The following is a 26765-nucleotide window of genomic DNA, read 5'->3' on the forward strand; positions in this document are numbered from 1 at the left end:
TATGTCTATTATTTCCTGTGCTCATCTTTCACCACTTGCAGAGTAGAGGAAAAGACGGTATCAACACAGTTCTCCTACGAGTAAAATGCAGGAGAATCACGATCCATCAGAGGATGGGGGAGTTTTTTGGAAGAAAAAGACCTAGCTGTCAAAATGACATAGAGACAAAACACTGGATGGCTTTTAAAGTGAAAGAAGAAGAAATAAATAAATAAAAGTGAAAGAAGAAGTATAAGGCATGCAGCCTTTAAAAACAATACTTTTAAAAAACATTATGCACAAGTGAAGAGGAAAATAAGACATATGGTCTTTAAAAATCATATCGAGGTTTTAAAATACTCTGCATGAAGTCAGAACATGTCATTGTTCATGACAAACACACGGAGGCCAGAGTTCAGTTTACACACAAGGAAGTGTTTCCATATTTTTTTCTCTGTAATGAGATCACATTAAGCATATTCAGTTACACTGTCATTCATTAACCTGGAGTATTCTCTGCAAAGAAATGATCAGAGAATTCAAAGTCCAATTCTCCCAGAAATTCAAGCCAGTCTTAGTTTATCTTTTAGAAAGAAAGAAAAGAATCCAGTGAAACCCAGATGGGATACAAAAGAAAAAGGAATACATCTGGGGGTTAGAGAACAGTAGAAGCAATGGAAGGCATTGTTCCATTCCTGGAAGGCTGGTATCCAGCAGAATAGTAACTGTGCATTTAGTTTTTCTCAAGCATACCTATTTTATTAAAGGCTTCTTGTAGTTCCTCCAGCTCCTCCCGAGAAATGGTGGTGGTACTGTTCTCCATCTCTGAATAGGAAAGACTACCTTCAGGTCTTTATATCTGGAAAAAGCAACGTGAGAAAAAAGAACATGAGCCCTTTGCAAACATTTATCTAAACAAGAACAGAGGACACAGGCAGTAAAGCATCTGGGAGAAACCACCTGAGAGGTAAGGCTGACAAGGAACAAGTAGGAATAGATTCCCTGGTAACACTCTTTCCCAACATAGGTCAGGCAGACAATAACAGGGAAGAAACACTGGTTTTTTCACACCCTGTGCTTATCCAAAGCAAAGGCATTTCTCAATGGCTTGTATAATTTTCCTTTCTATTTGACTTCACTGTTTCAGAAAAATAAGCATTTCAAGTTGAGAAAAGTATAGCATTTAAAAATACTCAGGATGTGGTCGAAAAGTAAAATTTTAGGACGTGAATCATGTAAGTGAGAGGCTGATGATTTCGGGATGGAGCTTGTGGCTCAAATGTTCAACTTTACATTATTCAACCACAGCCACAGCCACCTCCTCTCCCTTTCCTTGAGCGAGGTCTTTCCCAGATTAGTGGGGCCTTTCTTATTCCAAGCAGGATAAACAAACTAAAACCAAAAAAAAGAAGACTGATGTAAAACTGGATTGTAAGAAAAGCAGGTATATAATAGTCATTGTAGAAAATAATTGGTAACAAATGCCCAAATCAGAAATGTAACTTATCCACAATCCTACTCTCCAGAAATATCAACTAGTACTTTTTGTCATCTACATCTTTCTGGTCTGCTTTTCAAATGCACCTGTACCTTTATGGGGGCGTGAAATGTGAGTATAATTTTTTGTGCTAATATATTATATGTATCAACATAATTTTTAGTGGCCACATAATAACTTATTTGGTAAATCCCTTGTTTCACAGTGTTTGCACTGCTTCCAATTTTGCATTGTAAATGAATGCTACAATGAACAGCCTTACAGATAAATCTCTGTACATAGCCATGTTTATTGCTATAAATAAATATCTCAAGGAGGAATTATTGACTTTTGGAGGGAGGCCACACCTCATAGCTTGCAGTGATCTGATTTTCCGAACCAGGGACTGAACTCAGGCCACAGCAGTGAAAGCGCCAAGTCCTAACCACTGGACTGCCAGAGAATTCCCAAGAATTACTTACATTTTTAATACTTCTGATATGTAACAAGGCAACTCCTATTTTTTTTTTTTTCAGATAGCAGGATTAATTTTATTTTATTTTTAAACTTTACAATATTGTGTTGGTTTTGACAAATATTGAAATGAATCCACCACAGGTATACCTGTGTTCCCCATCCTGAACCCTCCTCCCTCCTTCCTCCCCATACCATCCCTCTGGGTCGTGCCAGTGCACCAGCCCCAAGCATCCAGTATCGTGCATAGAACCTGGACTGGCGACTTGTTTCATATATGATATTATACATGTTTCAATGCCGTTCTCCCAAATCATCCCACCCTCTCCCTCTGCCATAGAGTCCAAAAGACTGTTCTATACATCAGTGTCTCTTTTGCTGTCTCGTATACAGGGTTATTGTTACCATCTTTCTAAATTCCATATATATGTGTTAGTATACTGTATTGGTGTTTTTCTTTCTGGCTTACTTCCCTCTGTATAATAGGCTCCAGTTTCATCCACCTCATTAGAACTGATTCAAATGTATTCTTTTTAATGGCTGAGTAATACTCCATTGTGTATATGTACCACTGCTTTCTTATCCATTTGTATGCTGATGGACATCTAGGCTGCTTCCATGTCCTGGCTATTATAAACAGTGCTGCGATGAACATTGGGGTACACGTGTCTTTTTCCCTTCTGGTTTCCTCAGTGTGTATGCCCAGCAGTGGGATTGCTGGATCATAAGGCAGTTCTATTTCCAGTTTTTTAAGGAATCTCCACACTGTTCTCCATAGTGGCTGTACTAGTTTGCATTCCCACCAACAGTGTAAGAGGGTTCCCTTTTCTCCACACCCTCTCCAGCATTTATTGCTTGTAGATTTTTGGATTGCAGCCATTCTGGCTGGTGTGAAATGGTACCTCATAGTGGTTTTGATTTGCATTTCTCTGATAATGAGTGATGTTGAGCATCTTTTCATGTGTTTGTTAGCCATCTGTATGTCTTCTTTGGAGAAATGGCAACTCCTATTTTTAAAGTGACTTCGTGGTTTGACTATTCAATATAAAGCTAAAGGTGAGTACAAATTATGTATACCTCTTATACACACCTCATTACTTTAATGTGTATTTCAGAAAGTGAAAATGAACTAAATAAGTACTGAAGCTAAGTAGGAAAAAAAATTTTTATACACATATTTATATAAGAGGTTCAACATCATCCCTGAACATCTCTGATTTGGGGGGAAGCATATAATTTTTTGAAATAATTGAATTAAAATTTTCACTGCTGCTGCTGCTGCTAAGTCACTTCAGTCATATCCGACTCTGTGCGACCCCACAGACGGCAGCCCACCAGGCCCTGCCGTCCCTGGGATTCTCCAGGCAAGAACACTGGAGTGGGTTGCCATTTCCTCCTCCAGTGCATGAAAGTGAAAAGTGAAAGTGAAGTCATTCAGTCGTGTCCGACTCATAGCGACCCCATGGACTGCAGCCTACCAGGCTCCTCCATCCATGGGATTTTCCAGGCAAGAGTACTGGAGTGGGGTGCCATTTCACTGATTACTTAAAAATCATATTAAATTATGTGAATCCTTCTAAAGAGTACAGTATATTTGTCATTCATGATCTGTAAACCAAGTTGTTTAGGATTTTTGTTATTCTTTCAAAAGACATTATTTTTGTTAAAGTACAGTTGGTATACAATATAGTGATTCACAATTTTTAAAGGTTATACTCTATTATAGTTATTATAAAATATTGGCTATATTTCCTGTGCTGTACAATAAATCCTTGTCACTTACTCTACACCTAATAGTTTATACCTTTTAATCCCCTATCCCTGTGTTGCCCCTTGCCCTTCTCTTTCCCCACTGGTAACCACTGGTTTGTTCTCTAAATCTGGGAGTCCACTTCTTTTTTGTTGTTGTTATATTCACTAGTTTATTGTGTTTTTTTAGATCCCACGTGTATGTGATATCATGCAGTATTTGTCTTTCTCTGACTTATTTCACTTAGCATAATGCCTTCCAAGTCCATGCAGGTTGCTGCATATGGCAAAACTTCATTCTCTTTTACAGCTGAGCAGTATTCCATTGTGTGTGTGTGTGTGTGTATGTACATCTTCTTTAGCCATTCATCTACTGATGGACAGTTAGGTTGCTTCCATATCTTGGCTACTGCAAATAAAACTGTTAGGAACATCGAGGTATAAGTATCTTTCGGAAAGCGTTTTGGGGGGGGTTTGGTTATATACTCAGGAGTGGAATTTTGGGGTTTTATGGTAGTTCTTGGAGAAGGAAATGGCAACCCGCTCCAGTGTTCTTGCCTGGAGAATCCCAGGGATGGGGGAGCCTAGTGGGCTGCCGTCTATGGGGTCGCACAGAGTCAGACATGACTGAAGCGACTTAGCAGTAGCAGCGTGGTAGTTCTATATTTAGTTTTTTGAGAAACCTCCCTACTGTTGTCCATGGTGGGCTTCCCTGGTGGCTCAGATGGTAAAGAATCTGCCCACAGTGTGGAAGATCCAGGTTTGATCCCTGGGTCAGGAAGATTCCCTGGAGAAAGGGATGGCTACCCACTCCAGTATTCTTGCCTGGAGAATCCCATGGACAGAGGAGCCTGGCTACAGTCCATGGAGTCCCAGAGTCAACGTAACTGAGTGACTAACACTTTCACTTTCACTATTTACATTCTCACCAACAGTGTACAAGGGTTCTCTTTTCTCCACATTCTCTTCAACATTTGTTATTTGCGGTCATTTTGATGATAGCCATTCTGACAGGTGTGAGGTGATATCTCATTTGGTTTTGATTTTCATTTCCCTGATGATCAGTGATGTTGAGCATCTTTTCATGTGGCTGTGACCACCTGTAATTCCTCTTTGGAAAAATGTCTATTCAGTTCTTATCTTCATTTTTTAATTGGGCTGTTTGTTTTTTTGATCTTGAGTTATATGAACTGTTTATATATGTTGGATATTAACCCCTTATCAGTCCTATCATTTGGAAATCTGTTCTCCCATTCAGTAGGTTGCAAAATGACAGATTTCTATGTCTTACAGTTACTCTGGGGCCTGATTCTAACTAAATATGTAATAAAATTGTTTAGTTTTTAAATACATACATACACCATTGCCCTCTATTTCTTTCTACACTTTTTTAAGAAAACCTGAAGAGCTCAGTTCTGTAGAGTAAGAAAAAGGCAGTAAATGCAATTTCTTACATGTTAGCAGTAAGTACATATTCACATTTTATTGAATTCTCACTTTTAGAATGTTTACTTATTTTGTGGTGAAAGAGATGAAACAGTCCTTTTAGAACGTTTAAGAATAACCTCCCAGTCTGCAAAATGCTAATTCTGCTGTGGCTGGCTTCCAGTTTCTGTGGTTTGGTCATTCTGCATATCCTTTCCCATATTCAGAATGGTTTCTATCCCTTGCCTCAAGTTTTAAAAATAGTGGTCCAATTTTAGCATTTGCACTCCACAGAAATGCTGCAAATTAACGGTCCTTGTGTTGACCTTGCCTATGAAATGATAAATACACCTGGGGTTCCATTCTTTGCTCAAGCCTATTTAAATATATGTCACTTGTTAATTACATGAAATATTTTTATTCTCCCATAATCCAGCAGAACCAGCACATAAAATTAGTGAAAAAGCAATTTACCCAAATGTTATTATAAGTATAAAGAAGTTTGTAGCATTACACAAGTCCTTTAGTATTTAAATGAAGCAAATATAATAGATGCATTACACAAGTCCTTTAGTATTTAAATGAAGCAAATATAATAGATACAGAACAATCTTTAAAATATATTCTTCTTCTGGTTTTTTTTTTTTTTTTTGGCCGCAACATGCAAGATCTTAGTTCCCTAATCGGGAATAGCATCTTCGCCCCCTCCATTGGACATGGGGTCTTAACTACTGGACCACCAAGGAAGTCCCTTTAAGATATATTATTAAAAGAATAAAACAAGGAGCAGAAAATTCAGTATGGCTGGGGGAGGGGGAGCTATATCAGTTGCATATTTATAAAAGCATTTCCAGAAGGATACAAAGAAAGGTAATAGTGATTGCCTTTCTAGGGGAAATGGGGAATTGGAGGCCAAGTAAAAAGGGAGCTTATTTTTCATTACATATTTTTAGTCACTTTTTTAGACTAAAGGCAGCCAAAATAAAAAATAACTGAAAAACAAGAGAAGTGATTGTGATGGGAACTTCCCAGGTGGTCCAGTGGCTAAAACTCCACACTCCCAATGCAGGCGACCCGGTTTTGATGCCTGGTCAGGGAACTAGATCACACATGCTGCAACCAACAGTTTTCATGCCATAACTAAGACCCAGTACAGTCAGAAATAAATATTTTTTTAAAAAAGAAGTAATTGTGGAAAGACAATGGAAACAAAATAAATACTAGTGGTTTGAAAGTATACATTATTGAATACTGACAGACAATAAGATTACTATATATAGTTCTTACACTATATGTTACAATTTTAAGTAATATTTGCCTCATATTTCCTTAGAGGCAAAATACTATGATTAAAATAGCAAAATAATTTATAGCTTTCTACAAAGGCATGAAGATTTAGCAGTAGAATGGTAATGGAAAACATATCGCCTCTTTCATAAGTGCAGACTCATGCATACAGTATCAGTATTTTTCTAGATTTTTGCAAAATTATGATAATCAAGTACAATGCAAAAAACTAAGACACTACATAGTGTATCTTAACAAGCATTTTTATATTGCACAATAAACCTATCAGGAGTAACACACTGTTGGCTGAGAAAATACAGCTGTTGAATTTGATGTATAAAAAACTGTTCTAGCTACATGATCCCAAATAAATTGCTTACTATGATGTTTTTCCATGGGAAAATGTTTCTGCTACAATAAGATAGCACAGACTCTTAAAATTTTGCGACCCCATGGACTGTAGCCCACCAGGCTCCTCTGTCCATGGAATTCTCCAGGCAAGAATACTGGAGTGAGTTGCCATTTCCTTCTCAGGGAATCTTCCCAACCCAAGGATCTAACCTAGGTCTCCCACACTGCCAGCAAATTCTTTACTGTCTAAGCCACCAGGAAAGGCCCTAAAACTTTATGGAAGAGAATTAAATTTTCAAAGTAGTAGGTAACATTTTAGAAGAAAACCCCAATGACCCTATAGCTAGTAGCCCAATATTTTTCTTACTAGTCCCATAGTTAGATGATTAATGCACTCTCTTAAATGCTTTGTGTCCATTCTCTTTCTCATGACTCCATAAGGCAGGTACTGTCCTCATTTTATAATTGACAAAGGGATGGTTCAGAGGATTCAATAACTTTCTCAGTGTCCCAACGTGAAGAACTCTCAGAGGCTCCGAACCAAGCTGTAGCAGAGCCCTACTGTGTCTTATTCCTTCCTCTAGGCCAGTACCTTCTGAAGTCTCCCCAATACAATCTGATATCAAACCATAAAATGTATAAATATGTAACTGTCCAATAATCATACAATAATTTATGTAACATATGAAGCATATATACCTGTGAAATAAGAATTTGCATTTTAAAAGAAATCAGCCCCTGTAAAATTCTTTGTAAAGTTTTGGGGACAAACTTCCAACTAGGTCAACTCATACTTATCAAGCACATAACTTGTCAGTCCTGAAACACCAAAACACAGAGTCACTAGAATTCACTCTGTAGTTTTAGAAATGAAGCACCCATCACTAATCGGTACCCAGACACCTGGCACTGACGCTCACCTACCTGGATGCCTGAGATGGCTCAGAACAGCACAGCTTTCCAAAGTCAGTCCTATGAAAAGGAGCCAGAGACAGCCAGGATCACTGTCAGAGACCCAGCAACAGGGAAGGTTATGCTGGATTTTCTAGACAGGTACATCTTATGTGTCGGTCCTATACATCTTCAGTAATTGCAACTCTTCTTTCCTCCTGTTTTTTTCTTTTTTTAGCCCATATAATTTTAAATAACACCTTCTTTTACCAAGTAAAACCTTTCTTCCCTGTCTTAATTCTTAAGTGTACCCTGACACAACCAAACATAAATTTGGAAAGTTAACAGTATATTCTAAAAATGGACTTCTTAATTTAGATGAAATTGGATCTGATCTTTTCTCCTCCCTCAAATTTCTAGCTTCCTTGAACCTCTAAAAGCTTTACCAAAATTAGCCTAAGTAGCTCTTTATGGCTGGCAGGTTCTAAAGTTCTTTGGACAGTTTCAGAAAAAAAGGCATCAGAAACAACTCTGAGACCACCAAGACTTTGATGCCTTTCTACCAGTCCCAAAGGCCCAAACTGTGAGGGACCGAAGCTGTCTTCACTGGTACTTTCTGGCTTCCCAGCTCTTCTGCTTGCCCTCCTCTCACTGCGGTCCCAGGTCCGGGTCACCTGAGATTCTGAATTCTTGAGGGAGCCACTGACTCAGGGCACGCAGCCTTCCCCCTAGTCCATCTTCCAAAATTCCCTTCTTCCCTCACTCCCCCTTCTCTAGTATTGTAAACGCTGATGGCAAATACTTAGAACTTTCAGTGAGGCTGGAACCATGCTGTTCTCCTCACACAATAACCTCACCATTTACCTATTCTTCTACTGATGGAACAAACATCCTCCCTTAAAATGTAAATTAGAAGACTACTGAGATTAGATAACCTGCCCAAGGCAGGCAGGCAAAATAGAAGATTAAAAAACAAATCAGCTTCTTAACCTAAGCTCTCAAATCTACATACAGTTCAATTAATGTCCCTATCCCTGTTCTCCCACTGCCAGCATCACAGGTAGTTCCCACACACACGTAGTTTTGAAGAAAGGGTTGAGGACCAATTGACACTTATGTATGAGTGACTAACAAACCCTCAAGGTGTTAAATTATTCCAACCGTATTTTTATTTTAAGGGCATCTGCCTGTTTTCTTTAGTTGAATAATGGGTAAATACATGATTGTTTAATCAACAAAATATTTATACAACAGTAGGATAAATGAACTGCATCTACCTGCTTCTTAAAAAAAATAGTAAATCGAAAAACCAAAGTGCTAAAGGATACACACAGTATACCAATTATTGTAAATTATAAAACACAGAATACTTTACGTGTCCTTTATCCTACCGTACACATGTAGTAAGACTTAAAAACACACGGGAAAGACACAACAAATTAAGAATAGTGTTTGTCTATGGAAAAGGAGCTTCCCAGGTTGTCTAAGGAGAAGGGCTTCCCAGGTAGTGCTAGTGGCAAAGAACCCACCTGCCAATGCAGGAGACTTAAGAGATGTGGATTCGATCCCTGGGTTGGGAAGATTCCCCAGAGGAGAGCACAGCATCCCACTCCAGTATTCTTGTGTGGAGAATCCCAAGGACAGGGGAGCCTGGCGGGCTATGATCCATAGGGTCAAAAAGAGTCGGACATGACTGAAGCGACTTGGCACACGCATGCATGTGGAGAAGGAGGTAAGGGGCACATCTGCGGGCTAGAGCTGATCTTTTTTTTTTTAATGATAAATTCGAAACAATTATGGTAAACTTTTAACATCTGTTTTAAATAATTCATTACTTTAATTTTTAAACTCAGTAAAAATAATAAGGATAACAAAAGAATGTGTTTTGAAAAGGGAAAAATTTCCCAAAGCCCCTCAAGGTTTTTTGGGGAAAAAATCTCTTTAATACTTTAATCATAAGCAATAAAAATAGTTAATAATATTGGGGCAGAATAATTTATTGAAATATAACTTGTATTTATTCTCCCACCCCGTTCAAAAACCAATAACTAAATCTTGTCTTAGGAGTTCTGGCAGTCCAGAAGGCAAAAGCAGATTGGAACCTGCGGTCCCTTCAGTCTTTGGACAGAAGCACAAGCCTTCTCGGGGCTCACTTAGGCTGGTTGTGCTGGGAATGGGGCGGCAGGAGAAGACCACCTCTGAAGAAGATGAAGAGGAGGAAAGATTATCCTGGTGGAAACGGAGGGGAAGCCGTGGATGTGAGCAAAGAGGCCCGGGGGAGGCAGAGAGAAGGGACGAAGTGCCACAGAACCTCTGCTGGAGGGACCCACGGGCTGAGCCGGTGCATGTTTCCCAGGCCCCCTCAGAGGATGAAGGACCAAGGATGAAAGCACTTCCTCCCAGCCTTTGCCGTCTCTAAGATCCCGAGACAACAGAGGCTGATGGACAGATTCCAGGTGCCTAAGACTTGACGGGACTCAGGCAGGATGAGGCATCACAGTCAAAATAAAGTTGCTTTCAAGAACATAAAGAGGGGATTCCTTGGCTGTCCAGCAGTCAGGACTCCACACTCTTGCTGCCGATGGTGTCGGTTCAATCCCTGGTCCAGGAACTAAGAACCCCCAAGTCATGTGGCCAAAAAATAGAATATAAAGAAATGTGATATTTCTTTCCTACCTGACTTTTTTACGGTAAAAGCCTTGATGGTGTCTCTCTAGAGAAGTGACTAGGATCAGAGGTGCCAGGGCATTTCAGTACCTTCTACTGGTGTCCTCTCCTTCCCTTCTTCACCAACTGTGATCCTAGCTCCCACCACAGCCCTCCTCTTTGCCTGTTACATTCTCTATTCAACTCTCCATTACAGTTGAAAGATCACAGGGTCACTGGAATATATCCCTATGTGAAACGTAAACAGCAAAGAAATATAAATTAATTGAAGAGTTTTCTTTCTAGTGTAAAGGAAATCTGGAAAAATATTTTCATCTGTCTATAATATTTCCAGCAATTGCCTTTTTTGATTGTATTTCACTGCATCATTCATTCTGTAAAAAGCAAACATTCATGTTCCGTATCAACTTGTTCAGTTTTTCAAATCAGACTTTCTTTAGTTAACAGGAAAGTCCACCGACTCACTAATATAAGTGTGAATTTGGATACCACTGAGTTTGTTAAATATTAGTCTCCTACTCTACATACCAACCAGGATAGCCCTTTGGACAGAGAGAATTTTTAATGGGTACACTAATTCAAATTTTCCCTGAGCATCCTTCTGGTCTGACAGAACTGAGCTCAACTTCCTCATTCATTCTACAAGAGGCAGACATGTTAGGTAAAAAACATTCCTAAAAAGTGATTAATTTGATTGCTAACAGCTAGAATTTTTTAACCCCCAAACTATTTTTTAAAATAGTAGCTATGGTTACTATGAATTAACTTTTTCTCAAATAAGCAAAATAACTTCCTAAGTGCCTGCACCAGAAAACATAATTAGACACCATTATGAGGAGTTAAGCCAGGATTAACACCTGGGATGAAGGGGTTTGGCTCCAGGTTGACTCATTTGTGACCTCTCAAAGGGACGCCTGCCAATCTCCTGCTAAAACAAACAAGACAAAAAAATAACAATACTGTTATTGCTATCTTAATGTTGGGGCTCTTCCCCCCTCTTTAGTTTTTCCAAGTCTTAACCATCTCATTACTCCCCACACTACCAAGTTAACATGCTTTCTGCCCCTAACTCTCAACCAACAGTCCACTCACCACCCCCGACATGTCCTTAACTCCTTCCCACCTGCCTTAGATATGAGCACCTCTGTCTTTTCCTTGCCTCTTATGTATTATCTACATACATTATTGTGATGGCAATGGATACAATAATACATTCATTATTGTATTCTTGAATATGTGTTGTCTTGTAATAGTCACATTTTGCTATTTTATTCTTATCTTCCTAACATCATTGCTGTCTCTTTGCAGGTAAAAAATATATGTTTTCTTCTTTTTGTGTTCCCCATGGTCTTATCATATTATATATATGGGAAAATATTAGTAAAATTTATTAATAGCGATATTTCCCTTCATAGAGCAGGGATGAAAAAGTGAAAGTGTCAGTTGCTTAGTCGTGTCCAACTCTTTGTGATCCCATGGACTGAAGCCTACCAGGCACCTCTGTCCATGGAATTCTCCAGGCAGGAGTGGGGTGCCATGCCCTTCTCCAGAGGATCCTCCCAACCCAGAGATCGAACCCAGGTCTCCTGCATAAGCAGGCAGATTCTTTACCATCTGAGCCACCAGAGAAGCTCCAAGAGCAGGGATGGTACTAGATCAAAAAAGGGCCAAACCAAACAACGGTCCACGGGAAATGTGTCACCAACAGATGGGTAAAAAGACTAAGTGGGGGTTTCAGCATCTCAGTAACCAGTCCTCATTCTCTCCCCTCCTTATTATTTATTCAACAATGACTTACGAGCACCTGTTCATGGTGATGAGTATTAGAGGCACAAAGATGGCACTGAAATTTTGAACCCACATGGGTTCAAAATCTTTCAAAATAATCTTTAGTCAACCTTTCCCTTAAATCTTGCAAAATAATTTTTGCCAACTTTTTCCTAGTTCAATTTAGTCGCTCAGTCATGTCCTACTCTTTGCGACTCCATGGACTGCAGTACACCAGGCTTTCCTGTCCATCACCAGCTCCATCAGCAAAGTAGAGAAGAGCAGAGAGAATCTGTATACATCTTGTCCCCACTCGTTGCATGGGTCACCTCCGTGACCAGCCTCAGTTACACTCACCGTAGTTCTGTGTCTCTGTACACCTCAGCATGGAATTGGGGTTGGCTTCTGAGTATTGAGTGGCTGCTAGAATTTCCACCAAGATCTTTCTACATCCATTTACTTTAAAGCCCCATTATGAAGCCTCTGGTTGGGGAGCTTACATTCATTCAAGTACTCAATGAGTAAGTATTATTTGACTGGACTAATGAGATTTAAAGATGAATAAGAATCAGTCTCTTCTAAAACAACATTCAATATAATACTGACCACGTTCAGCTATAAACACCTGAGAAGCTTAACTAAAACTGATTTTGGGGTAAATGACAAAGTAATCTTATGATTACATCTCTCTGATAAACAAACGAGAATCAATTCCTAATTCACTTTCTGTTTTAATCTGGATTTAAAGGCCCCTCTTCTACACTATATATCATTTCCTGTAGGGGCATTCAGTATATATCATATATAATCCTGGGTTGGAACTTTCTGGATGAATTGTAGCCAAGGCAATCATAGCATATGGAGTAGAATGCAAGAAGGCTAAAAGAGGTGTGTGTGTGTGTGTGTGTGTGTGTGTGTGTGTGTAGTAGAATACAAGAAGGCTAAAAGGGTGTGTGTATGTGTGTGTGTGTACACATGCATGTGTATGTACACAGCACACGCAAACATATGCATTGGAGAGAAAACAAGAATGAGAGAAAGAGACCTAAAACTTTTTAATAAAACAGAAACAGGAGCTCTCAGAGAAGCATTTAGCAGGTGAAGGACTCATGTTGCAGCAAAACTCTCTTACTTTATTTCTCTTTCTTTCTTAAAACAAAAGTGCAAATCAGAGGTGGGCATGACCCAAATCAAAATACCTATGTAAAAGCATGTGGTGAGTCAACAAGTATTTGGAGTCCAAAAGTGGACTCAGACCCAAAAAAAGCAGATTATACAGAAGGACTTGGAAAAAATAACCATCCCAAGGACAGACACCAGAAGCTGCTGGCACCACAACTCTGACCTTCAATACTTTGTGTATGTGATTTGGTCACTCAAGCACAGAGGTTCAAAAGTCATTTGACTTATGCAACTGAATGAGTAGTTGTGAAGAGTCTGAGTTGCTCACTGAATGATTAAATGAGTGTGTAAAAAAATACTAATAATTTGGTCTTTCCTCACAATGCCCTTATCAGAGTTCTCCTCATTATTCCTGACTAAAACCAAATAAGTGCTGGCTCAGTTCTGAAACCCTAATACTGACAGTGGGTGCAAGTGCAGAAGCGGTAAAGCACTAGCCTAGGCAGAGGGGACAATATGTAAAGCTCATCTCCCACTCTGTGCCCTCGGTCTACCCGGACAGGTGTTCTAAAGGATCCACCATGCCTGCATGGTGTAGACACAGCTCCTCCACTGCAGCCTGTCCAAGGGGCAGGGAAAGCTCTGCCCCTCCGTTAGCCAAAGTTAGTAATTTTTTTTAAGTTGAGAAATAGGAAACTACATTAAATGGATAGCTAAAAGAAGGAAAGTTATGACCAACATAGACAGCATATTAAAAAGCAGAGACATTACTTTGTCAGGAAATGTCCATCTAGTCAAGGCTATGGTTTTTCCAGTAGTCATGTATGGATGTGAGAGTTGGACTATAAAGAAAGCTGAGCACCGAAGAATTGATGCTTTTGAACTGTAGTGTTGGAGAAGAATCTTGAGAGTCCCTTGGACTGCAAGGAGATCCAACCACTCAGTCCTAAAGGAAATCAGTCCTGAATATTCATTGGAAGGACTGATGCTGAAGCTGAAACTCCAATACTTTGGCTACCTGATGGGAAGAACTGACTCACTGGAAAATGACCCTGATGCTGGGAAAGATTGAGGGCAGGAGGAGAAGGGAACGACAGAGGATGAGATGGTTGGATGGCATCACCGACTCAATGGACATGAGTTTTGGATAAACTCCAGGAGTTGGTGATGGACAGGGAGGCCTGGCATGCTGAGGTTCATGGGGTCGCAAAGAGTCGGACACGACTGAGTGACTGAACTGAACTGAAAAGATACAAAGTAGAGTTTATTGATCAAAGTTTAAGTCAAGAATATGTATAGAAGATTGTAATTAGAACCACTGGAGGTGTGAAACAACAGGAAGCCTTAGTCCCCCAGTCTTCCTGAAGCTTCAAGCTCTAAATTCAAAATTAAAGGAATATAACGAAAACTGAGGTTATTATGATCTATGAAGTGGCAATTGGTACTTCTCAGAGCCTACTGGCCAATGAAGCCCTATGACCCCAAGCTCAGCAATATCTCTGTTCTGCAAGCCATGGAAATTCTTCCCCGTTATTGAAGTCTAAGACGAGGGAGGAGGTCCCTATATCCTATATAGAAGGTCCCTGTATCTGACTCCCCATTCTCCACCCCTTTTCCTGATGTGTCCATGATGCTAACCAGGGCTTTAAAAGGGGAAGTCAAGGCAGAGGTCCAGTAAACTGTTGTCTAGCAGAATCAGGCCCAAAGTTGCCTGGTCTTCTGGTGTTTAAAGGGAAGCCAGAAATGCTTTTTTTCCTTCAGAAATCCACATTTTTACATGAACTTTGATTTTTAAATTTGGGAAACAATTTGAATTACTATAAACACCAGGGGTATCAAACTAGAACTCTGGTCTATTCATTTTGGTTCTGCAGCTCCCTAATTTTAAGTTATTCCACTTGGCCCCTCTAAGGACCTCAGAGGAAATGCTGTGTCTCTCTAGAAACACTCCAAACAAATTAGCTCATTCTAAGGGCCAGAGGAAAATATTTAGTCCCTTGATGTATGAAAACACAACCTCAGTTGTGCACCACTCATGACATCCCTGATCCCAATGAGGGACATTTCCAAGGGTCAGTTCCTCTGAGAGAAGAGGGGCCAGCAGGTCACGAGCCCATCAATCAGATTCCCACTCAGGTAACTGGATCTGCCCGCCATCCCAGGATCTTTTCTTCTCATTTATTATTTATATCCCATCTACTCTCCCCCAACCCTACCCCCGCTTTAGGACTTCTCTGGCTGAGAAAATTCAATACAAAGTGTTACCCAAGTTCCTATCATATTGTGTTACAATATCAACACTTCAAGTATTATTTTCTCCACATGCTTTGTTTCTTCTCTAGCAACTATCTCTGAACTTTGGGTAACAGCATTAATTTTATCTGGGGGGTTCTACTCGTTCCCTGTAATCTATCCATGACATTTGAGCAAAGCTCCGGGTCCAAGCCAATCAGCACATCGTACTTCTCAGCCACAGTGATTTGGTTTAGGGACAGGCATATCACCCAGTTGGAGCCAACAAGACAGAAGAAAGTTTTTGTGAAACTTTCTATAATGAGGGCCTACACACTCCTCTGGATCCCTACTGATGAGGATGTAGAGGCCAGAGCATCTGTAGCCATTCTGCCTCCATGAAGAAGGAACCCAGGACTGAGAATGAAGCTAAAACCGACACTCAGAAGAAAGCAGAGACGATGAGTAAAGAGAAAACACCACACCTGGCAGGGCTGAATCTTGAATTCCACCATGCTAAAGCCTTTGTGCTTTTTCTGCTAAGTTGCTTTAGTCATGTCCGACTCTGTGTGACCCCAGAGACGGCAGCCCACCAGGCTCCCCCATCCCTGGGATTCTCCAGGCAAGAACACTGGAGTGGCTTGCCATTTCCTTCTCCAATGCAGGAAAGTGAAAAGTGGAAATGAAGTCGCTCAGTCGTGTCCGACCCTCAGTGACCCCATGGACTGCAGCCTACCAGGTTCCTCCGTCCATGGGATTTTCCAGGCAAGAGTACTGCAGTGGGGTGCCAGTGCTTTTTCTAGCTACTTGAAACTATATTTTAAAGCCAGTTAAACTGGTTTTCTGTTACTTGCAACAATGAGTCCAAACTGATAACAAAGAGCAATGACATACATAATTTACAAAAAGAAAATGGAAAAAGGTGGGTGTCATTTCCTCAAAGGATAGAGTATTTGGACATCCTGAATTGGGAAAGAAATTAACCATAATTATATTTTCTGAATAGAGTTACACTTAGATAAGAAACATCATTTTTTCATAATTTGTAATTTACCCCCACCACACCTAATCCCAGAAATTCAATGCGTCAGTTAGTTTACGGTTGCTCCCATAGCAATCATCGGCGTTAAGATTATAGTCATAGCCTAAATGCCTCCCAGTCTACGGCTTCTTTGTACTGTTTTTTTCCTTCTCTTTATCCACAAAGGTTTTTCCTACTTCTCTCATAAGTCACTTCTAACTGGAGATGATAAACTAAATAGTAATATAGTATGAGAAATGACAGATATTTCTGGTATGAGGCAGGGCACGGCAATCTAGCTACAATAAGGAACATTCAAAGTCAACAAATCATTAAAATCAGGAAATTACTAACTCAATGCAGGTAGAAGGGGAAAAAAATAATTTACACAGTCTCTCAGAGTAAAAAAAAATAAACACACAAGATGTTTGGAGGTTTATCCCATGCTCAACCCAAAATAGGTACCCTCAGGCATCAAGTCCCTGTAAGTTAGTGCAATTTCCAAAAGGATACTTAACCCAGACCACAGTAGGACTCATACTATAATCTGCTGTGTGGAACAGCAATGTGCTTCCAACATACAAAGGGAACAAGAAAGATGCATGGCACACAGGATTTAGGAATGAATGAGGCTGAATAAATAAAACTATTTTTCTATTTTTATAATAGCATTTTTATACATTATCAGATATCACATGGCTTCTCAAGGAAATTGGCCTGAAATAAACTTTGGATATGAACATTAGAAATGACAGATCTTTCTTTTCTGTACATAGATAAGATTTAACACTGTTTAAATCATCTAAACCCTTTATGATTTTTTTTTTTTGTCTTCTATCAGTTACTGAGAATTTTTCTCATTGTTGTAAATTTCCCAGTGTAATTGCAAATTTGTGTCTTTCTCCTTTTTGTTTAATTTTTGCTCTCCCTCTGTGTATGTGTGTGTTAGGTGCATATAAATGTGGAATTGTTCTATCCTCTGATGGACTGACCCATTTCTATTATAAAATGCTAAACTTTAACTTTGCTATTTTGAAACAAATTCAGGCTTACAAAAAAGTTGTAAAAATTGTGAAAAGTGTCTCCATATACCTTTTACCCATCTTCCCCAAATGTTAACATTTTCTATAACCATAGTACATATCAAATCCAAGAAATTAATATTGATATGACTAATAAACAACAAATTTTATTAAAATGCTAAACTTTAGGACTCCTTCCCTCAAAACTTTCTTTGACAGTAGTACAACTTTTTTTGGATTAGTGCTTCTTTCTTTCCATTTTTCTGAATCCCCATATTTAAGACATAGCTCTTATAAGCAATTTAATATCAAATATCCAAACAATTTTTATCTTTAAATAGGAATATTTACTTAACTAAACTTAATGTAATTACTGATGTGTTTAGACATAAGGCTACCACCTTGTAATTTGTTTTCTATTTTCCCACTTGTTTTATCTTTCTGTCCTTTCTTGATTTCTTTGGAATTAATGGAGTGTCTTCTTTTTTTCTAGTTTTCTCCTCTATTAGCTTCTTTATCAAGTCTATTTCCTGCTTTTATTGTTGTTTTGGACTTCCAGTTTACAAAAATTTCCCAAGACATCACTATATTGCTGTTTAAAATTACACAAGCTACCTAATTATCCTCTTTTCCTGCCATCCCATTCTTGGGCATATATCCAGAGGAAAACACGGTCCAAAAAGATACATGCACCCCAATGTCCATGCCAAGACATGGAAGCAACCTAAATGTCCATTTACAGAGGAATAGATAAAGATGTGGCACACATATACAATAGGCTATTACTCAGTCATTAATAAGAATGAAATAACGCCATTTGCAGCAACATGAATGGACCTAAAGATTGTCATATGGAGTGAAGAAAGTCAGAGAAAGAGAAATATCATATGATATCCCTTATATGCAGAATCTTGAAAGAAACGATACAAATGAACTTACAAAACAGAAACAGACTCATGGACTTAGAGAATGAATTTATGGTTACCACCAGAGGGTATGAATGGGGAAAAGGGACAATTAGGGAGTTTGGTGTTGACATGTATACACTGTTATATTTAAAATGAATAAACAAGGACTGCTGTATAGCTCAGGGAACTCTGCTCAATATTATGTAATAGCTTAATGAGAAACAAATTTGAAAAAGAATAGATACATGTATGCTGCTGCTGCTAAGTCGCTTCAGTCGTGTCCAACTCTGTGCGACCCCAGAGACGGCAGCCCACCAGGCTCCCCCATCCCTAGGATTCTCCAGGCAAGAACACTGGAGTGGGTTGCCATTTCCTCCTCCAATGCATGAAAGTGAAAAGTGAAAGTGAAGTCACTCAGTTGTGTCTGACTCTTAGCGACCCCATGGACTGCAGCCTACCAGGCTCCTCCGTCCATGGGATTTTCCAGGCAAGAGTACTGGAGTGGGGTGCCATCGCCTTCTCCGAGATACACGTATATGAGTGAAAAAAAAAAAAGAAAGAAAATTCTAGAGAAGGAAATCATTCCAAAAGTTCATGTTTCCCAGAAAGTATTCTCTCTTGTCTTTTTTGTCCCTTTAAACTACGTTCAATTTCCTTCATCAGATTACAGCCTCAACAATTTTGACTAAACCTATGCCTCCAGACTCTACTTTTTCCCTGTGAGCAATTCTTGTTTCCCACTCTATCCTGAGAAGGGCCTTCTCTTCCTCTTGAGGCCTCTTCTTGATGGTCCCATAATTTTCCTTCATTTTACTTACTATTTCTAAGCACAGCTCAAACTCCACCATGACTTCCTTCATTGCCCTCATTCCATTTTAACACATGTTTATTGAGAACATCTGCAGTGCGTGGTGTTGTACTAAGTTCTGGAGGCAATCAAATGTTGACTAACACAGGGACCACAAAGAATTTATAATCTAGGAAGGGAGTCAATAAACCACAGCTGACAGCAATGGCAAATGCATGAGACTCCCTCATCCACTCCCAACATGACTCCAATTGCCAGTTCTTAACCACAGAGCCTGGAGTAGCCTCAGGATCCCTTTTTCAATATGAGCCTTCACAAAGCTCCTACGAGGGGGTCAGGCTTCAAAATGAACTGAATGCGACCTCCACAACCACAGTACAGGCTGTAATGAAAAAAAACAGGAAAGGAAGAATCTTCTGGAAGATTCAAGGAAAACTTTACAGAAGAGGCACCATTTGAGACCTTAAAAAATGAATAAGAATAGAGAGAAACATGCAAATCCCAGTTAAGGGAGAAAAGTCTTAGAGGTCTCCCCTTAGAGCACGGGTCTGACAAAACAATTTTTTAAAATTTATGTTTAATTGGAGGATAACTGCTTTATTATGATGTGTTGGTTTTTGCCATACAACAATGTGTATCAGCCACAAGTATACATATGTCCCCTCTGTCCCTCCCTCTTGTAAACCATAAGTACACATATACCTACTCCCACCCCTCTCCACTCTACCCCTCTAGGTTGTCACGGAGCACTGGGTTGAGCTCACAGTGTTATATAGTAACTTCCCACTAGCTATCTATTTCACAAAGGGTAACATATATGTTTCAATGCTACTCTCTCAAGTCGTCCCACCCTCTCCTTCCCTTGCTGTGTCTACAAGTCTGTTCTCTATGTCTGCATCTCTGGGAACCCTTAACTAAGTATCCATGTCATATTAGAGCATCTTATCACCATGTAAGTTTTAATTACAGAAGAAATGTAAGCTATGCCATTGCCCTCAAGAAACTTAAAATTTTCAGGGTGATAAGATGATGCAATAAAATATAAATACTTATTTTAAAAATCCATTTTTAACTCCTTGATGACAATGATGTTGAGTGATTCTACTCAATAAGTGTAACTCCTCTGAAAGTCTTTAACTTTTCTTTTAGCCCTTTTGCTTATGGTAATTTCCATTTCTGACATATTAAAAAAACAAAACAAAACCCTGCTATCTTTAAAGATGGCTGCAGACAACACTTTGTATTTAGAACAGACCCACATTGACCAATCTGAAGTCTTTTCTTTTTACCATTCAAGTAAGACAACAGTACTTTGGCCACCTCGTGCGAAGAGTTGACTCATTGGAAAAGACTCTGATGCTGGGAAGGATTGGGGGCAGGAGGAGAAGGGGACAACAGAGGATGAGATGGCTGGATGGCATCACTGACTCTATGGACGTGAGTCTGGGTGAACTCTGGGAGTTGGTGATGGACAGGGAGGCCTGGCGTGCTGTGATTCATGGGGTCGCAAAGAGTCAGACACGACTGAGCGACTGAACTAAACTGAACTGAACACAAAGTCACCCTTTTTTGCACCTCAGGAAACAAATTATATTCTTCTCCAAGTCACAGTGTCTAAAGAGGACTTTTCTATGACTTCTAGGACTCTTGGCTTCATGTGTGTTCCCTTACCTACTGACAATAGAAACGTTAATCTATCTGCTTGGTATTGGTGCCAATTAAGGTATTTTGATTGCAAGCAATAAGGGCCTGCACTGGGGATTGGCTCAAAGAATTGAGAGAAGATTGGCTCAAAGAATCAAGAGAGGGTTAAAAAGCAGTCTCTGGAAGGGCTGGTGCCAGGAAGTCTAAGGAGACCCACAATAGACACTATGACGTTCCACTTTGGAATGCTAGCTCCAGATGCCTCAGCCACCACTATCCATGGAGGACAGGCTCATTCCCAGGATGGGGAGTCTGACGGGCAGAGCCCAGGCCTCATGCCCACTGGTGGTCAGAGGATACCAGGAAAACAAGACCTACAGCTGTAGAGAATCTCATTTGCCTTCTGCATGTCTCTGTGTTTGCATGAAGCCAAGATAAAAGTTTAAATCTGATTCCAAAGCAGATGCAAGCACTCCTGACGATCTTCTCCTGACCTGAACTAATCTCACTCAATCAAAAATCACCTGAAGGTGCTCCCCTGGTGGCTCAGGGGTAAAGAACCCACCTGCCAACTTGATCCTTGATCTGGGAAGATTCCACATGTTGGGGGGCAACTAAACCCATGTGCCCATAAGCCTGTGCTCCAGAGCCTGGGAGCTGCTACTACTGAGCCCATGTGCTGCAAGTACAGAAGCTGGCACGTCCTAGAGCCCGTGATCTGCAATGAAGAGTAGTCCTGGCTCACCGAGACTAGAGAATGCAACAAAGACCCAGCACAACCAAAGCTAAATAAATAAATACAGATTAAGATTGACAAAAACACCAGAAGGTCATATAAACCTGACTCATAAAATCTCCCCCAAGATCCCCATCCCCAAACAAAACACAGCACTCACACACAACGCAAGTCCCAACGTAGCAGGGGAGACTTGGGTGGTCACAAAGGCCAAGCAGTGTTCTGAGCAGTACACATAGTGTCTCATTTAATCCTCACAGCAACAGTATCAGGTTGGTAATATTATAATCCTCATTTCACAGTTAAAGCAATTGAGGTCAAAAGCTTCCCAATAAGTGGCAGAGCTGGGATTCAAACTCAGGGAGTCTGCCAAGTCCAGATCCTTCATTACATACTGCCTTCATAGCAGCAGTCTCCATCTATTCCTTCCCATCCCTGCTGCTGCTGCTGCTAAGTTACTTCAGTCGTGTCCGACTCTGAGCGACCCCATAGATGGTAGCCCACCAGGCTCCGCCGTCCCTGGGATTCTCCAGGCAAGAACACTGGAGTGGGTTGCCATTTCCTTCTCCAATCCCATCCCTATATCTCAAGTTATACATCCTGTGGCCTTTTCCTGTTACAAGCTGCCCTAGAACCTTCCTTGTCAGGATAAACTGTTAGGATGAAGTGTGGATACAGGGTGATCTGTCTTGCTAGAAACTGATGGAATGGGTAGAAGGGTTTGAATGAGCTTTGGGGAAGTGATATGAATTATTTCACAACAGCTTTGTTTTTTGTTTGTTTCTGGAAAATTACTTTGCTCCTATTATCCACGTATGACTTAGTCACGGGAAAGTGTACACTAGGGAGGTAACTGCCTAGATTGTTACGGCCTATATTGCCAAATATCTCATTTAGAATGAATGCCTCAACACCAATATCAAAGTGCTGTCAGAGAAAGGAATCCATGAGTCATTTCCCATTGCACTGGAATAAACCGGGCCTTACCTGCTGCTAGTTTATAATTCGTTTTCTCCTGATTCTAGCCAAGAAACTCTATGTAAATAATTCACAGCAACAGAGAAATTCCAGTCCAACTTGTGTCCAAGTGAACAGTGGAGTCCTCCCCAGGATGTTTCTGTGTCAGTGTCTGAACTTCAACCCCCAAAGCACACACTGCTGGTGCTCGGAACACACTGTGAAGTCTTCATGTTTTATGCAGAAAAATTAAACCAGTATTTTCCCGGAGCTGACCCTCTGAGGTCCTTTACATTACAACCTGCAGAATCCAACTCTGACATTTCTTTATTAACAAGGAAGGAATTATCATTTATAGGTGTGTGTTTTCAAGGATCCATAGAAGTCTTAACTAAAACCCTGCTGCTGCTGCTGCTAAGTTGCTTCAGTCGTGTCTGACTCTGTGCGACCCCATAGATGGCAGCCCACCAGGCTCCCCCATCCCTGGGATTCTCCAGGCAAGAACACTGGAGTGGGTACCTAAAACCCCAAGTTTCTACAAATTATGGATAAAAATCAATAGTACTGAAAAATATTTTCAAATGCAAAGGATGCCATAAGACAAAAATTTAACTATCAAAATGTAATATGATTTTCTTAAAAAGTACCACTAGAAAACAAATCTATAGTTTTATCATTCTTTTAACAGCCTGTGTGCTGCCAGTTAAGGGTTCTAACAGCCAAACAGAACAAGTTCGAGTCTTTTCCTATTCACAAGAGATGGGTACCCTCACAGCACAACTAGATATTTGCTCAAGAATTATGAAGTTCCTTTGCTATCAGACAATGGAAGAAAGCAGTACCCACTACCAGCTCCGGAAATTTTCTCACCAGAATCTCGGCACTACAAAAATTAATAACAGCACTATATATTTGCCAAGCATTTTATACTTTCCAAAGTAGATTCACATTGATCGCCTCATTCTTAGACATAAAGAAATCTAGACACAATGAATTTTAATTATTTATAACACTGATAAAATCCAGTCCACACTTCTTACTCCACAGAGAAAGAGCTGGCACTCAGACTGAGGTGTTCAGAGTTCCAGACAAGTCATCAGAAATGCTGGATGAGAAGATGTACATCAAAAGAGAACTCAAAGGAAAAACTATTAAAGAAAAATACAGTCAAAATTAAGACACACAGGCATTAATGTTTATATGTCATGAGTTATATAGCTTTAGAAATTAACAAGAGCACTATTACTATAAAAGATGTTAAGTATTGATAGTTTAATTAGGCAAAAGCAAATAAGGACAAAAGAATTTGAAAAAAAAAATTAAGTTGTAGGGACTTCCCTGGCAGTCTAGTGGTTAAGACAACACGCTTTCAAGGCAGGGGGCACGGATTTGACCCCTGGTCAGGGAACTAAGATTCTGCACGCCATGTGGCATGGCCAAAAAAAAATAGGGGGAAAAAAATTAACTTGAAAGGGTATAATATTTTCTATGACCCTCAGAATATACCCTTTGTTTTATTAAATTAAATCAAAATTAGCTCTAAGGCCTACTCAGTATCACTTGAGAAGAGCGACACCAGTTGTCACATAGATGCCTTTCCACTCTCTTGAGTTATAATAGGACCATGGAGAATATATGAACAGGAACAACAAGAAGAACCCTTGCATCCTCAGTAAGCAAGAGAGATGCTTCCTCTTTTAGGTTTATGTCATACATTTAAAAGCACAGGCATCGGACATCCTGGTGGTCTAGTGGTTAAGACTCTTCATTTCCAACGCAAAGTGTGTAGGTTCTCCTGGTCAGGGAACTAAGATCCCATAGGCCACATGATGGAGCCAAGTCCTGGGGCCAAAAGAGGAAAAAAAAATTAAACTAAATTAAAAAAGAAGGAGAAAGTCACTGGCATCCACTCTCCCTGTTACAAGCCAGAAACAGTGACCTTTCCTCCCAGGGTCAGTCCCAGTCACTTGGGACATCTCCTACAGCTGCACTCTCCCCAGCTGCAAGCCTCAAAGTCATCTCGACTCTATTACTCTCTCCCTTCCAAAACCAGTAACTTACCACCAAAACCAAATTCTGGAATATTCCTCTCCACTCCATCTTTACCTGTCACTGCCTTAGTCCAGCAATCTATTGCCTTGTAAGGGCTACCTCAGGAGGTTCACTTCTGCTCTCCCTGACTTTCCTCATCCAGTCTTTGACTCTTACTCTATGCCCATTAGCTTCAACATATTTCCCTTAGGTAGAGCCAATTTAACAATGCATTGAATAAGAAATATGGAGAGGGGAAAAAAAGAAATATGGAGAGGTAGAGAAGAAAATTTATATTGCACAGTCCAGTTCAGTTGCTCAGTCATGTCTGACTCTTTGGGACCCCATGGACTGCAGAATGCCAGGCTTCCCAGTCTATCACCAACTCCCGGAGCTTGCTCAAACTCATGTCCGTCAAGTCAGTGATGCCATCGAACCATCTCATCCTCTGTCATCCCCTTCTCCTCCCGCCTTCAATCTTTCCCAGCATCAGGGTCCTTTCCAATAAGTCAGTTCTTCACATCAGGTGGCCAAACCATTGGACCTTCAGCTTCAGCATCAGTCCTTCCAATGAATATTCAGGACTGATTTCCTTTAGGATGGACTGGTTGGATCTCCTTGCAGTCCAAGGGACTCTCAAGAGTCTTCTCCAACACCACAGTTCAAAAGCATCAAATTGCACAGCACTGGGCAAAACTCTGCTAATTTTCCTTTAATTATCCCCTCTTTCCTGAAAACTCCCCTCTGGGAGAAAGCCTCCTTCTCTACCACAACTCCTGAACTGTCCCCTCTCTGGGCTTCAGTCTGCTATCCTTAGTCTCTACCCTAATCATTTATCTTACATGGAGCAGTTCAACTCTTTCCTCAGCTTCTACCACGTGCAGCCTTTCACCCATCACCCAACACAACTCCCACCTAAGGATCTAACTTCCTTAGAAGACAGCAGGGGAATAGCAAGTACCAAAAGAGGACAAGATAGTTAGAGGACAGACTCCATATATGACTGCTTAAGAAAAAAATTTAACTGAGAAATCACTAACCTACTGAAAGATCTTTTTTTTTTTTTTCCTGCACCATATGGCATGCAGGATCTTAGTTCCCCAACCAGGGATCAAATCCAAGACCCCTGCATTGGGAGCATTAGAGTCTTAACCACTGGACTTCCAGGAAAGTCCTTGAAAATATCTTTTTTAAATGACCATTAAGCTAAATGACTGGCATGACCAACTCAATGGACATGAGTTTGAGCCAACTACAGGAGACGGTAAAGGACAGGGAAGCCTGGAGTGCTGCAGCCCATGGGGTCGCAAAGAGTCAGACATGACTGAGCGACTGAACACCACCATCCAAAAGCTAAATGAAAAACTGAAACAATGAAATTTCCTTGTTCTGCCCAGAAATCTAGCACCCATAATTTAAAAAGTATAAGAGTCAGTTAGAGCAATGGTGCCAGGAAACATAAAAACTTGCTATATGGGATGCAAACCAGACCCCACTGGTGGGGTGCACATTCCCAGTAATGATTCCAGATCCAGGTCAAAGACCATACCCCGGTGGAATCTTCCTCCCTGAGCAGATGTTTTGCTCAGTGATGCCAAAAAAAGTCATTCAACACTCTGTGAATGCCATTTTGCACGTTGTATTTTCTGTCCACCACACCTGCATCAAGGACTAAGCATCTGGGGATGTTAGAAACAACTTTTGTCAGATTATCGCTGAATACTGACTGTCCAACACACTGCTTACCTATAGTTGGTGCTCAACGAACATTTGTTACATGAATGAAAGAGTAGAAGATCATTAAAATCCTACCAATAAAACCAGGGGAATCGTTTGCTCAGCACTTTTTCTCCTTTAGCCTCATAGAAATGAACTGGATTCATCTATTCACTGTCTGCTTACATCCTCTTGAAAAGTGAAGTCGCTCAGTCCTGTCTGACTCTTTGTGACCCCATGGACCGTAGCCTACCAGGCTCCTCCGTCCATGGGATTTTCCAGGCAAGAATACTGGAGTGGGTTGCCATTTCCTTCTCCAGGGGATCTTCCCGACCCAGGGATTGAACCCAGGTCTCCCACATTGTAGGAATTCGCTTTACTGTCTGAGCCACCAGGGAAGTCCTACGTCGTCTTGAGTAATTGCCATCACAAACCTAGCCAGTACTATTTGTGATGGCAATTACATCACAAATAGTACTGGCTAGGTTTTTTATTTTTCTG

At 40.4% G+C, this 26765-nt stretch overlaps 2 protein-coding genes across 5 annotated transcripts in view; one reads left to right on the plus strand and one right to left on the minus strand.

The window, feature by feature from the left end:
- The window catches only part of LOC113898139 (translation initiation factor IF-2-like), a 72958-nt gene extending 61425 nt beyond the window's left edge, over positions 1 to 11533 (plus strand). Inside the window, exon 3 of the mRNA XM_027551023.1 lies at positions 9698 to 11533. The gene's annotated coding sequence lies outside the window, so the exon portion shown is untranslated. The remainder of the gene's footprint in view (positions 1 to 9697) is intronic.
- The window catches only part of PLS1 (plastin 1), a 129483-nt gene that overhangs the window by 58321 nt on the left and 44397 nt on the right, over positions 1 to 26765 (minus strand). For 3 of the 4 annotated variants that reach the window (XM_027544308.1, XM_027544328.1, XM_027544337.1), the window contains exon 2: positions 733 to 838. In XM_027544308.1, the coding sequence (XP_027400109.1) occupies positions 733 to 802 (70 nt within the window). In that variant the 5' untranslated portion in view covers positions 803 to 838. Of the gene's footprint in view, positions 1 to 732; positions 839 to 7666; positions 7715 to 26765 lie in introns of all 4 variants that reach the window. The other variant, XM_027544317.1, reaches the window with a different exon arrangement.

Source organism: Bos indicus x Bos taurus, chromosome 1 (genome assembly GCF_003369695.1).
Source record: "Bos indicus x Bos taurus breed Angus x Brahman F1 hybrid chromosome 1, Bos_hybrid_MaternalHap_v2.0, whole genome shotgun sequence".
Lineage (NCBI taxonomy): Eukaryota > Metazoa > Chordata > Mammalia > Artiodactyla > Bovidae > Bos > Bos indicus x Bos taurus.